Genomic DNA, 14,898 nt, shown 5'->3' with positions numbered 1-14,898 from the left:
CAAAATTTTAGGCACATTTGCACCTATTTCTCATTTTTCTTCACACACATCCCCGTTGAGAGGACATTGGTGCCTGGTAACTTGAGACCCACAAAACCTCATTCATTTGTTGGCCCCAGTTCCAGAACTGTCTCCAAATTCTCTGTAGTCATTTCTGTCAGATCACTTTTTATTGCTCTGCAAGCTTAAATACGATTCATATGTGCAAAACTGATTTGTCTCCCTAATAAATTACCTGTTGTGCTTGTATGGGAAATGCCTGTGTTTCCTGTTCTGGTGTGTCCCAGATGTTAGCGATGCAGTTCTAAAAGCATTTATGTTCAGTCAGTCAGGAGCTAAACTTACAGTTAAATGAGTCTCAGATTAGTCTGTATGTGTGTTAAAGTAATTCATCCACGTCTGTTTACATCTAATCTCTCTACAGATTAATTATAATTTGAGGTTCTAGGTGTTAAACATTATTACTAGAATAAACTATATGTAAAAATACAGTTCAGGAGCCCAGCAGAAAAATCCATGCAGGGAAGTCATTCACTAGCATGATGTCTTAAAAAATTTCAATGTCATGAAAAAGAGGTGGAGAATTCTAGATTAAAAATGATCATTGACTAGATTCTGGATCAAAGAGCCACATTTGAGGAACTTTAATGGAGTGCGTACTGAGTGATATTATGGGTTAAGTTAATTTTACTAGGTATAATATATTATGGTCATGGGGGAGAATGTCCTCATGTTTAGTTGATGCTGGCTGAAGTGGCATCATCGATACCACTTACTTTGAAATGGTTCAGCTAAATAAAAATGTCTACGTATGTATGTGGAAGTATCCGTCCGCCTGTGTGTATGCATGTGTGTGTTGAAACAAAGCATTAGCAATTGTTCTAAGTGGTGGGTATGTGGCTGTTTGTTGTACTATTCCAGATTTCTGAAATTTTTCCAGATCTTTTATTTCTTTATTTTAAAAGATTTTATTTATGTATTTACTTGAGAACACATGTGCGCATGTGTGAGTGCAGGAAGGGGCAGAGGGACCAGGACAAGCAGGTTTCCTGCTGAGTAGTGTGGAGTGGAGCCCAGCCAAGGGATGGGGTTTGGGGGTGGGGTGGGAGGGCTCAATCCTGCAACCCTGAGATCATGACCTGAGCCAAAATCAAAAGTCAGACATTTTACCGACTGAGCCACCCAGGCGCCCCTCCAAATTTTTTATTAATAAAAAGTGGAAAGACAAGCTTTGGGATGCTTGAAAGGAGTCTTTCAAATAGTACCAATCTCCCATTTTGTTTATTCATTTAAAGGTCAACCCTAAGGATCTGGATTCCAAGTACGCATATATCCAGGTGACTCATGTGATTCCATTCTTCGATGAGAAAGAATTGCAGGAAAGGAAGACAGAGTTTGAGAGGTCCCATAACATTCGCCGCTTCATGTTCGAGATGCCCTTCACTCAGACGGGGAAGAGGCAGGGCGGGGTAGAGGAGCAGTGCAAACGGCGCACCATCCTGACAGGTACGGTTCCCTGGCTTCTTCCTCGAAGAATCATGTCCAGACATGAGCCTGGACACCAAGATGAAGAGCTCTTCACAAGGGACCCAGAAGCTTCTAGAGTGAAGGGCCCTTCCAGCTTCGTTAACTTTCCCCATGTATCCATTTCAGTTGAATATTTATCTCGTGCTTACTTTGGAGGACTCCTGACAATTTTCTACTTACCCATTAGCACCTCCTTCTTTGACTAGAGCGGAAGTTCATATGCAGAGTCAAGTCACTGACCCTTTTTTAGAATCTGGTGAAAATAATGGACCCTCATCTCCTCCGAGTGAATATGCACATGATTTGAGGTGATTTACAGACTCCTTCTGAAACCCATGTGGACCCCTCTCTAGGCCCAGGGCCCCAAGAGCCCCTGCACACAGTTCTGTGTCTCCCTCACAGGAAGGGACCCCTTGTGTATCTTTATCACACAGTTCCCAGCACGAACTTGCTCGGGGATTGTAGGCTGAGTGAGTAAATGGAATATGAGTCTGGAGCCCTTCCACCTCATCTCCGATAGTGGCTGGCCAACCTCAGCTTGAATACCTCCACTGCCAGGAAGCTCACTGCCTTCTGAGGCTATCCGCTGGACTGTGACTGAGTTTTAATAGATTCTTGGACACTGTGTAGCCCATCGAGAACCCAACTTCAGAAATGTGTTTTGCATCATTTCCCAGTTCCTGGCGGTGTAGAATCATCTTGGGCGTCATTTTTACCTTCTTTGGGGGAGCCTGACCCACCCACTTGTGGGTTAGGGTCAGCAGCATGACAGGGATAACCTAAAAGAAAATACTTTCTTGACTCTTTAAAAAAAAAAAAAAAAAAATCAGTGAGGAGGCCTGCTCAGAAAGCCAGGTGTGTCTACACCCAGTGTTTCAAAGAGCTGTCATTAAGCTCAACCAGGAAGGTCCCCGTCGCTTGTCCTGAAGTCAGTGTTGCAGGGTGATCTGGTGGGTCACTAAGATGGAACCCTGTGATGCCGAGCGCAGAGAGCACCGTTAAGATGCCGCATATCACATGGGCCTTTGCTCTGTCCACTGATTTGGACACTTGGAGTAGGTGAATTTGTATCTCAGTAAAGCTATTACCATAGAAAGACGATGACTCATGGTGAAATAGCTCAGAACAGCATATTGGGGAATCTTCTACCCTTCCTAGGAAGGAACTGAGATAAAAGTTAAAATAAAAAACAGAAAGCCTCCATTCTTAAAGAGCCCCTGCTTTTACAGTAAAGACAACCTGTAAAATAGAAACAGCGTGGTCCTCGACAGGGGTGTAACCCCTCCCCAGCTGGAAGTGATTTGTTTTCTAATGCACACAGTTGCAGATTTCTTCTTAAGACAGCTCCGTTTCTAGGGGGAGCCATTTTGCTAGCTTCGGCTGCTTATCTCTCCAGCTGCCATGACTAAGCGCTTATCACATTGGTCACGGAGCCGCAGCATCAGCATCACCCAGGAACTACCGAGAAATGCAGATTCTCGGGCCCCGCCCAGCCCCACTGAATCCGAAACTCTGGGTGTGGGCCCATGTTGAACAAGCCCCGCCCCTGCTAGGGGATTCTGGCACCCCGAAGTTTGTGCGCTGCTGCTTCAGATACACCAAGTTCACTGATAAGTCAGGGGGAGGCTTTTTTTATTCGGATGAGTCCGCTCAGGTAGCGTTTCTGATCTATAAACAGTTATTACCATAGGGTGTTTGCTGGCCACATTCCCTTCAGGGTTATAGTTGACCATCTGGTCACAGAAATATTTTTGAGTCGCTGAACAAGAGCCAAGCGCCCTGCCTGCCAGGACAGAGGAGACACAGCATCTGAGCACTGCAGAGAGAGAAGGAGCCCCCCCCCCCCCCGGGGGTTGTCTGCTCAGCTGTGAGCTTGAGAACGTGGGGGCGGAGTAGAGCCAGGGCCGGGGGCCTGCAGATCCGTCTGGGTGCTCAGCCGTGGGATCTTGGGCAAGTCACTTACCCACTAGTGCCCTCATCTGTAAAATGAGGTTTATGCTGTCCATCTTGTGTTAAAGAACTTTGTAAATTATACCCGGCGGCGGGGGGAGAATGTACTCTGTTTTGCTGGATTGTGCTGGATCTCAGCTGCCCTTGAGCCCCTTGCCTTTTGAGGCTACTGCTGCACCAGAGGGGATGACAGTACAACAGAACACCCCAAAAAGTACAGTTTTTATCCTGAAAGATCTCAAAATATCACAAGCATGGTTGGGCATCATAAAGATTTAAAGAATGGGTTAGGAAAAAATGGTACTAAATGGTACTAAACACTAAAAACACATATGCTAGGGGTGCCTGGGCGGCTCAGTCAGTTGAGTGTCTAACTCTTGATCTTGGCTCAGGTTGTGATCTCAGGGTCATGAGATCGAGCCCTACGTCGGGCATCGTGCCCAGCAGGGAGTCTGCTTGGGAGTCTCCTTCTCCCTCTGCCTTTCCCCCAGCTTGCTCAAGCTCGCTCTCTCTAAATAAAGATATGAATAAAATCTTTAAAAGCACGTAAGCTCTATATCAACTTTCAGTTAAAGATACACCAGTATATTCTGAAGACTTTGAACTTAAGAGTTTTCCCTTGTGTTATTATTTCAATAGGTTCTTAATTCCATTGCTTTGCTTCAAACCAGACCTTTGACCGTCCAAGTTGTAGGGGAGCCCTGGCCCTCCCTGCCCTCTGGACCCGGCAAAGGCTCACTTGCCTGGATTGGTCAGTCTGCTGGAATTGCAGGGTCATTTGCAAAACCTAGTGATCACCCTGCAGGCTCCTTTGCTGTACCTTTCTGAGCCTGCCTCCCAGCTTGACCGCCTCCTACAGAACTCCTGCTGTGGACATTCTTCCCAGTCATGCACTATTCCAGAGTCTTCCAAATCCTGCCAAGACTCCCAGAGGGGCAGAGGTTTTGTCCGGCTGTTCATGTTCTAGTCAGTCTCACCAGACTGTGCAGGCACCCACCCCTCTCAGCCACCTCTTCCTCATCCCCTACCCAGTCCTCGAATTTGCCACCTTCCAGGCCACTTCATTCTTTCATTGAGCCACTGGGGCAGGACCACATTCATTAATTCAACAAACATACGGGGCCCTGGCAGTGTTCCAGCCTGCCTTAGTGACAAAACAGAGATCTCCGCAGTGTACCTTCCAGGAGGAGGAGACAGACAACAAGCAGTAAATATTCCTGTACTGGAAGTGAATGTGTTCCAGACAAACGCAAAAGCAGATCAGACATGCGAGGTTGACTGGGGAGGGTGGCAGTTTAAATGGTGTAAACTGGGGAGGTGACACTCAGTCCAGACTTGAAGGAGGGGAGGGGGTAGATCATGCAAACATCTGGAGGGAGAAGGAGCTGTCCGGGCCAAGGCCAATGGTGCGGGTGCTTGTATGCAGCACCTTCAGGGGACGACCAGCGGCTGGCGTGGCTGGACCTGAATGACTCTGAGGGGGAGTGGGGAAGATGAGGCCGGCAAGGAAGGCGGGGGGCGACCCAGCTGCACGGGCCTGCCGGGCTCAGGCACAGGCGCTGCGTTTTCTGTGTCATCATACTCTGCTTTGCTCCTCTACGTCTCCAGTTACCATCGCAAGACTCAGGACTTTCACGCTGAGTGAAATCCATATAGTCCATGGACAGCTCACAAATACCCTTGGAATTCATTTTTCTCTCATAAGCAGTGCCGTTGTCACAACACAGCCCTCAGAAATTCTGTGATTTGACATGGCTGTTAGCCTCCTGAAACACTTCCATGGGACTTGGTACAAACCCACTGCAGTTGCGCTCATCTGTAAAGTGCTTTCTGTCCACATCCCCATGCTCGCTGGCGGGAAGTGGCAACACCCGGTTCTTATCACACTACCGGAGAAGTGTTCGGTTCAAGGGGGGTTTATCAATGCCAGTGGCTGCCACTCAAAACTATCTACAAGGAATGCAAAGGAAATAGGAGACAAGACCTTTGGCCTTGGATTGGTTAAGAAAAAAAAAAAAACCCACAAACATTTAGGGACTGGAACAGGCCTGTAAGGGTGTCACAGTTGAGGCTGCAGCAGGCTGAACATCTCCAGCTTTTCTAGACTCCAAGATGGTCTATCTGAACTGTGTGCTCCATGGTGCTGGCCTTGTTTTCTCATTTCGTCCTTTCTACGTAAACTCTCCCAGCCACTTAGTAAAGAGCAGTGGTCCAGACATAATGCTCCCATCTTACCTTTGCTCATTAAAAACTAAACTAAGCTGTTAAGCATGTATATTCATGTCTGTTCATAAATATATATTAAATAAAGATACTATAGATATTTATACATCACGTAAAGCAACAAGTTAGAAATTGAAACAGACCCAAATTAGAAACTGTTTTTCTCTTCATTTTTAAACTCTTTGGTGTTGATACGTTCTGATAGCTTGTTATGATAAATGAAAACAATACTGATTGGCTTTCTTGTAGCAAAGAAACTAGAAGAAATAGTAAATGTTTTTATCTCTGTTTTCTATTCATTTATGTTTCAGAATATCTTTGTCATAGTGTGACTTCAACAGTTTGTGAGATTCTGGTTCCTAAAATTCTTTGCTGGGAAATATAGTCTCACTTGGTCTTTTTTGTGGATTTCTCTGATTTGAGCAAACTCAAGCACGGGATTCAAAGTTCTATAGAGAAATGAATGTTCTCAAGGATATGTTTATGGAGTGATTATCTGGGCTTGAAATCTGTTCTATGACATTTCAGAATGGTGTACTGTTCTTTATATCTTCCAAGCCATCTTTTACATACTAGCTCTTTTAGATCTCGCAACTTCCAAGGAAGGGAAAGCATTTTTGGTTAAGAAAATTGAGCAGGGAATGATAAAGTGATTTCTTCAAACACACACTTCTCACATTAAAGCTTAACAAGGACCCAGCTCTTTTGATGTCGCAACATACAGTCTATCATTAAACATATGCAGTGATAAAGGAAAATAGTACTCTGGTCCCACAAAATCCTGGCCTCTGCCTTGGGCAAGCTTTGGGTTCCTTACCTCTAACATGAGACTACTGAGTATTTCTACTTCAGTAACTGTAAAGATGGTGCGAGCTGTGGAATGATTCTGGGACCTGTTCCTCCACAGCAATACACTGCTTCCCTTACGTGAAGAAGCGGATCCCTGTCATGTACCAGCACCACACCGACCTGAACCCCATCGAAGTGGCCATTGACGAGATGAGCAAGAAGGTGGCCGAGTTCCGGCAGCTGTGCTCCTCAGCTGAGGTGGACATGATCAAATTGCAGCTCAAACTGCAAGGCAGCGTGAGCGTTCAGGTGAGCCGAGCGCTGGACAGAGCAAACCCAGGGCAGCAGGTGCCAAGGCTCATCTGGACCTTGGTCAATTTCAAGTCCAGCCAGGTTGAGTGTAGCTCCTCCGCTTACCTGGTGATCCCATTTACATTCCAGGATCTGTGTAGTTTCTTCTGATACCAGAGGGGGGCGGTAAACTGGCACACTCCCCACCCCCCTCCCCACTACCACCTAAACCCACTTGTAGAGAGAGTGCCCCCTAAGCTGTCTCCTAGGGCCCTGAGACAGCTCTCCATATGAACCTTTTTTTTTCCCCATTTTTTTTTTAGTTTTTTTTTTCAGTTTGGGGAATTCAAGTGGCCTAACCAGAAGCATTAAGACTCTTCTAAATATAAAGAAGCTGTAGGTTTCCTTATAAAACTGTTGTTTTTGGTTTCTATGAAATTTATAATCTGGAAAAGTACCTTAAGTTTCACTCTCTTAATTTCTGATTTGCAGAAATTCTTTATTTTAATATAACTCAATTAATTTTTCCTCAAGTGGTAGCATTTTTGTGTCCTCTGTAAGAACTTGGTTCTTAAGTCTGTCTCAGAAATGTTCTATATTTCCTTCTTTTGTTTGGCATTCCTATATTGATTTGCAATCCATCCAGAATGGATTTTTGTATGTGGTAACAGATAAGGGCAAGATACATTTTTTTCCATATAGCTTCCAGCAATGTGCACCATTTTATGGAAAAGATCAAGTACTGATTATACATATATGTTCATATAAGTACTGATTATACATATATGTTCAGCTGTGAAAATTTAACAAGCTATACTCTCATATATACCTTTTGGTTTGTATATCATACTTTAAAATTACTGGTTTTTAAAGGGTATCTTACTTATGTGTTTTCCTAGGAAATTGGTAAATGTTCAATCACCTCTTTGCAGTGATTAGTATGCTTCTTGGCTTTATTGATTTTAAGTATATATAAATAATTCTAGCATATATTTTACACACACACACACACACACACACCCTCATAGCTAATTCTTTTCTCTTTCAGAAAGGGTGCATTTGGGCACCTGGGTGGCTCAGTTAGTTAAGCGACTGCCTTCAGCTCAGGTCATGATCCTGGAGTCCCAGGATTGAGTGCCACATTGGGCTCCCTACTCAGTGGGGAGTCTGCTTCTCCCTCTGACCCTCTCCCTTCTCATGCTTTCATGCTCTCTCTCTCTCAAGTAAATAAAATATTTGGGGGGGAAAGGGGGTACATTTATGAAAGTTGCATTTGGATTGTAATAGCTAAGCTTTAGGGGGGTTTTGGTTCATTTTTTGGAACGAGTTCTTGTCACCTTTTTATCAGATCCACACTGGGTTGTTGCCTATCGTTTCTAAATACCCTTCACCACGGAAGTAATTACAGATGTTTGAATCTCTTCCCTTATGACCTGAACGACTTAAGTGCCAAAATAAGTTATCAGGTGAATTTGGTAAATATTCCAGCAATATGAGTGATTACATAATGGGGTCAGAGATCACAATTTTCTGCAGTTAAAAAACAAAACCGTTCACTCAGTAACATAGCCCGGGAACATCCAGCCTCTATCAGAACACCAGCAGAGGGGTGTGGGCGCCAGTAAAGGGTGTGCCTGGACAGGTTGAGCTTTCTAAAGGGCAAAATGTGCCCTGCCGTTTGACAGTAGCCTTAGAGCTTTATAAATACCCAATCATCAGGGCGCCTGGGTGGCGCAGCTGACTGAGCGGCTGACTCTTGGCTTCGGCTCAGGTCTGATCTCAGGATCTTGAGATCAAGCCCCACTGCAGGCTCTGCACTCCATGATGAGTGTGAATTTCTCTCACCTTTCTCTGTCCTCCTCCGCCCCCGCACATACACATATGCACACTCTCTGTCAAACAAATAATTCTTAAAAATATATATAAACACCCAGTCATCTTGAAAAGCAAAGGTGATTACTCCATGATGAGGAGATTCTTGTACAAGTGTACCCACCAAGATGATAACAACGTTGCAGCTGGAGGAAATTAACTTTACCGTTTTATTTGTGTATTTCTGTAATTCTTTCACCAAGAGCCTTGCTGGGGTTGCTCTTCTGTAAGACAGAGCTATCGAGTGGCTTGTGCGACTCTATTCTCCAAGATTTTGCTTTGTTAGACCTTAGGAAGTCTTATCAACTTTCTTCTTTACATATCCTTAAAATTGAGTAGATTGTGTCATTTTGGATAATTGGTCATTTGGGTCATGCCCAGGTCATTGACGTAGTTCCGCACACAACACCAGTGTGATGACACCCACAGTCGCCTTTAAGGGTTAGCTAGTTGCTCCTGTCTCGGAGGGCCCACTTCCCACCACTGTGGTCCTCTCTCTCCCTGTCTCTGGTTCTCCTCCCGTTGCTGCTCCAGTCCTGTCCACCATGGATCAGAACTGCAGCCCAGCTCCTTCACCAACAGTGATAGAGCAGACAGACAGCCCGCTCTACTTAACTTACCTTCTGAGCCCACCACACCTCCCAGGAAAAATGATGCAGTAATCACATGGTCAGGTTGTTTCTCACGCTGTCTCAGAGGCCTGGGACTTTCTTCTTCCCACCCAGTAGGTCTAATTAACCTTCCTGCTCTCTACATTTTCATGTATCCTAACCTGCCCGACTTCAGAGAACTTTTCTAGGCTGATTGAGAGATGCAGGGTTCTGGTTCACTCCCCCTTTTGTAAAAGGCCCCTAATCTTTGGCATTCAGCCCATTTCACATGGTTACTTCATTTGAAGGTAGCAAGGCAGTTTGCTCTTGGCCATCTACACAGTTCAAGGAGGCGAACGGTTGGTTTTTAAAAACCAAAAATATACTATATTCTTTGGCTTTTCACTAAACTCACCAGATGGACCTTAGTTCAATGTAGAGTAGCACAAATATCAATTGGAAGACTTGGGCTCTGATCTTTCATTTATTGGATGTTCAACCTTGAACAGATGGTTCCGTTTTCCAAACTTGGCTTCTTCCTTCATAAAATGAGCCATCATCTCAAGTGCCCTGATGATGTCTGAGTTGATAAAATCAAATGACATAGAACAACATAAGCTTTGTCCATGGTTTCCTCTTTGGGCTGTCCATTCCTGGAGGACACAGATCATGACTAACTCAAATGGCATTTTTAGAACCTGCCGACTGAAACCACATCAGTGATAATGGTCATTTTTATCATAACATAATTTTAAATATTTGTTCTTTATCTAGGTCAACGCAGGCCCACTAGCATATGCCCGAGCTTTCTTAGATGACACAAACACAAAAAGATACCCAGACAACAAAGTGAAGCTGCTTAAAGAAGTTTTCAGGTAAAGCACACTGGAAATGTCTTTCTCTCATCAAATATCAGTCATTTCTGGGCTCATTCATGAAAAAGATACTACCAGTTGGACTCACAAGTTGTGTCCTCAACTTGTCTTTATTTCCCTCTCACACCATTTTAGGCAATTTGTGGAAGCTTGTGGTCAAGCCTTAGCAATAAATGAGCGTCTGATCAAAGAAGACCAGTTAGAGTACCAGGAAGAAATGAAGGCCAACTACAGGGAGATGGCAAAAGAGCTTTCTGCAATCATGCATGAGCAGGTAGGTGCCGTGCTGGGGTTCTCATTTTGAGCAAGCACACATTAGTTGGGATCTTGGATACACCCTGTGAATCTTCTAGATTTTTGAATCTAGAAACCTTCTAGATTTTTGATATTTAAACCTTCTAGAATTTTGATATTTGAAGAAGAATGTAGCATGCTATCTGCTGCTACTTTCTGAACACAGGTTACTTGGGGGAACAGCTAACAACTCACCCACCTGATACCAGCCAATATGACCAGAGGAGTGCAGCACCCACCTCCCTTTTGTCTAGCTCAGAGTTGGCCATGGCTCAAAGCTCTGTCCCTCCCCACACCAACCTAGTTTAAAACAAAACAAAACTCTCGCAAGAAATACCCGTAGTATTCCTAGAAGTTTTTTCATTCACCCAATCCTTTGAAAGACTAGGATTTACCAGTCCAGCTTAAGGAATATTCTGTTGCATTAAATGACTTTTGTCACTTAAAAAAATAGAGTTGTTCAGTTTGGGGCTATTTACAGCTGACCTGGGTGCCCCAGTGGGTTCTTCATGGCTGCTCCGTGTCATGATGGGCATCCTTCCCGGTTATGTGCTGCTGTCCCCTTCATGTATGGGCTCCTTCCAGTAGGATTGCTTATGTGGGCTCAGCTGGCTGGGCAGCTGACAATGTCAGAGAGCAGCTGCCACAGCATTGCTTTCTCAGGGGTCCATTTTCCATCAACCACAGTGATGCCCTCCTAGTCATGGTGCCAGTCTTAATAAGCAACGTTAGCACCGCCATCGTATGTGATGACTTTTGTCTGTTCCCTCCATAATGGTCTCTCAGTCTTGCAAATGGAAGCCAGGCCCACTTGTGTCAGTTAACATACCATGTGATAGTCTAGTTAGGAAATTTCTGTCATGGGAAACTAATTTAAATGTCTAAGCTCTCACTTGTGTGCTTTCTTCCCTCCTCCATGCTGGCACAATCAGATGGGATGGTAATGTCATTTTTCAATTCTATTTTTCTGAACCTCAGTAGAGTATTTCACATCAAGTTAGGACTGTGTTTGAACAGCTGTAGACGATGGCATAAGGACAGTGTGTGTGCAAAAGGAGCCGCCCTCTTCTGGACCTTTAGGAAAGTAGAAAAAAATGGAAATGATGAAAGAAAGAAATGTATGAATAATTAAGCAGAAAGGGATGGTCTCGTGGAAACCAGTTTTTGGAGAAAGCTTGAGGTCTTCTCCACAGAGCTTGCAGATTCCTGTGTAACAGAGTTTGATCAGTTGGTGTCAGCATTTGGCACCAGAAGAGATGAAAGTAGGAAAAACATATGGACTGATAATGTTGACGTAAACTCCCATGTTATTTGGACATTTAACACAGGGCTGTACTCTAAGAAACTGCACCTTGAACTTTCCATTATCTCAACAACTGGGAAGAGTAAACTCTTTTGAACCCTCAAGCAAAAAAGGTTTATGACCTGGAGTAGACTTGCTTTGGGATTTTCGGGGTGAGCCTTTGAATATGTATGTTCTTCTCAGTTGCTGCCTGGCAGTAGGTCAAATCTTGCCCTTAGAATTCTCCCCTGCGTTACCGAATGTGAAGAGAGACTTGTTCCGGGTCAGACAGGCAGCTGCTCGCTCCTTCCCAGGATGGAAATCCATAAAGCCCCGAGAAAAGGAGCCAGTAGAGGACAGATGCTCAGGATTCATTTTTTAAAAAGACTTTTCCAAGGGACAGAACTAGGTCATGTCCCTACCAAATATGTGTAAGACAGGCTTCACCGCCTTATAATCTGGCAAGTCTAGAAGGTGAGTCTAGATGGCTCCATTCACTGATTTGTAAAGGAAACAAAACGTGTTGTGCTTGACTTTCTCTGTGTGATCCTGATCTGACAAAGGCCATTTGCTAGTTGAGCTGACACAGTGCCTCCACAAAGCACCATCATTCAGGGGAGCAGTGACGATCAGGGAATGAATAAACATTGTCATTGAGAAATGTCGCTAGGGGCATGACACCTGGGTAATGTTGTGTTTTTGTGCCTCAAGATTTGCCCGCTGGAGGAGAAGACGAGCGTCTTACCGAATTCCCTTCACATCTTCAATGCCATCAGTGGGACTCCAACAAGCACCATGGTTCACGGGATGACCAGCTCGTCCTCAGTTGTGTGACTTTGCCTCATGGGTCACCTGTGGGGACTTGCTTTGTCATTTGCAAACTCAGGATGATCTCCTAAGCTAATCACTGGGCTCACACAAGACATGGGGGTGACCGAGCACAAGGAGACGTGAAGGGGAATGGGAGAGAAAGGAAATGAAGAACTGTGTTATTTCGTAGCAGATTTTCTAGAGGAGTCATAGGAGGGTACACATATTTTTTTAAATCTTGCTGGCAATATTCAAAGTTTTCATTCTGTCTTAACAGAGGTGTTGGTGGACTCTCTTAAGCTGGAGTGAAATTTTATTCTTCCTTACAGAGTAGTATTAAAATAAATGGCCTGGAGTAAACAAGTGTTCTGGAATGTACTTAGTAGGGACAAGTAGCGCTGAAATGGAGGCTGGAGTAACGTCCACCTCTAGGCAAAACTGGAAAATCTTGAACATATTTTTTTTTTTTCCTGTGGCACATTCGGGTTGAATACGAGAACTATTTTTGTGACTAGTTTTTGATGACCTAAGGGAACAGACCGTTGTAACTTTTGTACCAGTGAGCCAAGGAGGGTTAGTGCTTTTATACTCACCTACTTGCATTTAAAAGAATATGGGAGCTTAGGAAACTGTGTGAGCTTAAAACTAGTCAAGCAGTTTAGAACCAAAGGCCTCTATTAATAAACAAAACTATGCTAAAAACTTAAAAGTAGTACAGTATATAGTTATGTACATACTCTGTCCATACAGTCTCCGCATTCTGTACATACACATATGACATTTCTACATTTTTAAACTCCTCACATCAGCTTCTGCATTAAGTTCAGTTGTGACAAACTCGTTCCGCTCTTCGCATATGCAACACACTTGACCTTTCTGTTTTATCCTTGTACATAAAGAAGTGCAATATGGAGATGTACACAGTCTTTGCTATGTTAGGTTTATAAACTGTTTTAAAAAAATTTCATCCTTTTGCCAAAGTGGTGGAGTGTATCATCGGTAAATCATAAATCCTGTGGTGAATAGTGGTGTAATTTTAAAGCTTTCACCATGTTATATTTTCTTTTGAGACATTAATTTAGTAATTTTATATTTGGAAAAATAAAGGTTTTTAATTTTATTTAACTAGAATCTCTGCCCTGCTGTAATTAAACATTCTGTACCACATCTGTATTAAAAATAACATTGCTCATTTTCCGGTAGTGAATATTGGGTATTTATTGTTTGACAGTCCCAGGAGGGGCAGGATATTGGAGTCCTTGGGGGTGAAATGACATGGTTCATGAAATTTGCTTCAAAATACTTGAGAAGAAAGAAGGGGTGTGGGTGGATGAAACAAGGTTGACAAGTGCTGGTAATTGTCGAAGCTGACGTTGGGTACCTGGGGAATCATTACACCAATTTGTCTGCCCCTGTGTGTGTTTCCACGATGCAGATTTCAAGAGGCAGGTCTAGGCATCAGATCTACAGAGGATTTGCCTAAACGCACTGTTGTGCCACAGTCTGGCTCTGAACTCCTCTAGTCGTTGCTAAATATGCGTAGACACCCCGTTGCCTCTGGCTTTTCCTCTTCAGCTGTATCGAGAGTTCCATCAGCTTCCTCGCTTATTTTGAGATGAATAACTTGGAGACAAGGTGGTCTTCGATCCCAGCAACGCGTTGGCAGCCGAGTGTCCACACACTCTCCGTGACCCATGTTGTCCCAAAGAAAACCAAGTCAAGTGGCAGCTCTCACTGCAGGGGCTGGGCCTGCCTCTGGGGTACCCAGCGACTGGCAGGTGAGTTCATGGTCACCAGCCCCATATACTTGTGGCGGTAAAAGGAGGAGGAGTCTTTCCACAAGAAATAAAACAGCTGCTTTTCCTCCTTGAAGGGTTTTAAAGGCTGCTTTTTACATACCAGTTGAGGGGAACAAAAGGTGATGCCCATCTTGAACATTCTCAGTCAGTGGAAAGGCCGTGTTTTAAAGGTGGATACAAGGTCATGAAGAAGACAGGGTGAGGCATGTTGGTAGCTCACCAGAGTCGACAGCCCATCAATTAGTGGATCCAGATTTAGGGCTTAAGAAAATTATCTACGTAGGTTTGCCCCAAGTCTCTGACCTCCCCAGCGCACTGTAATAAACCTCGACTCTAACATCAGCAGGAATTGGATATAACAGTTTGTCTCCTTTGTCACTGAGCTGGATTTCCTGGTCGTAAATGCCTCATTTAGAAACCATAAAATGCCCAAATCACTGTGTGGCAAGATAAATAGAAGTCTGGAAAGTGCTAACTTGCTATCTCTTCATTGAAGTCGGAGAGCAGTTTGTACAGATGCCATGTCACATACGACTCAGCTTGGAAGGTGACCGGCCCTCATGTCCTACGGCAATGGAGAAAGGAGCCATCTCCCC

The 14,898-nt window shown here is 44.2% G+C and overlaps 1 protein-coding gene across 26 annotated transcripts in view; it reads left to right on the top strand.

Annotated features, from left to right (window-relative positions):
- DOCK9 (dedicator of cytokinesis 9) overlaps positions 1-13,698 on the top strand; it is a 276,869-nt gene extending 263,171 nt beyond the window's left edge. For 25 of the 26 annotated variants that reach the window (XM_059377675.1, XM_059377673.1, XM_059377664.1 and 22 more), the window contains 5 exons: positions 1,296-1,506; positions 6,608-6,798; positions 10,017-10,117; positions 10,253-10,391; positions 12,405-13,698. In XM_059377675.1, coding sequence (XP_059233658.1) covers positions 1,296-1,506; positions 6,608-6,798; positions 10,017-10,117; positions 10,253-10,391; positions 12,405-12,527 — 765 coding nt within the window. In that variant the 3' untranslated portion in view covers positions 12,528-13,698. The other variant, XM_059377662.1, reaches the window with a different exon arrangement.
- Positions 13,699-14,898: the final 1,200 nt, after the last annotated feature.

This window comes from Mustela nigripes, chromosome 15, assembly GCF_022355385.1.
Source record: "Mustela nigripes isolate SB6536 chromosome 15, MUSNIG.SB6536, whole genome shotgun sequence".
In the NCBI taxonomy this organism is placed as follows: Eukaryota; Metazoa; Chordata; class Mammalia; order Carnivora; family Mustelidae; genus Mustela; species Mustela nigripes.
The sequence above is the reverse complement of the archived record's forward strand: the minus strand, read 5'-3'. Positions and strand labels throughout refer to the sequence as shown.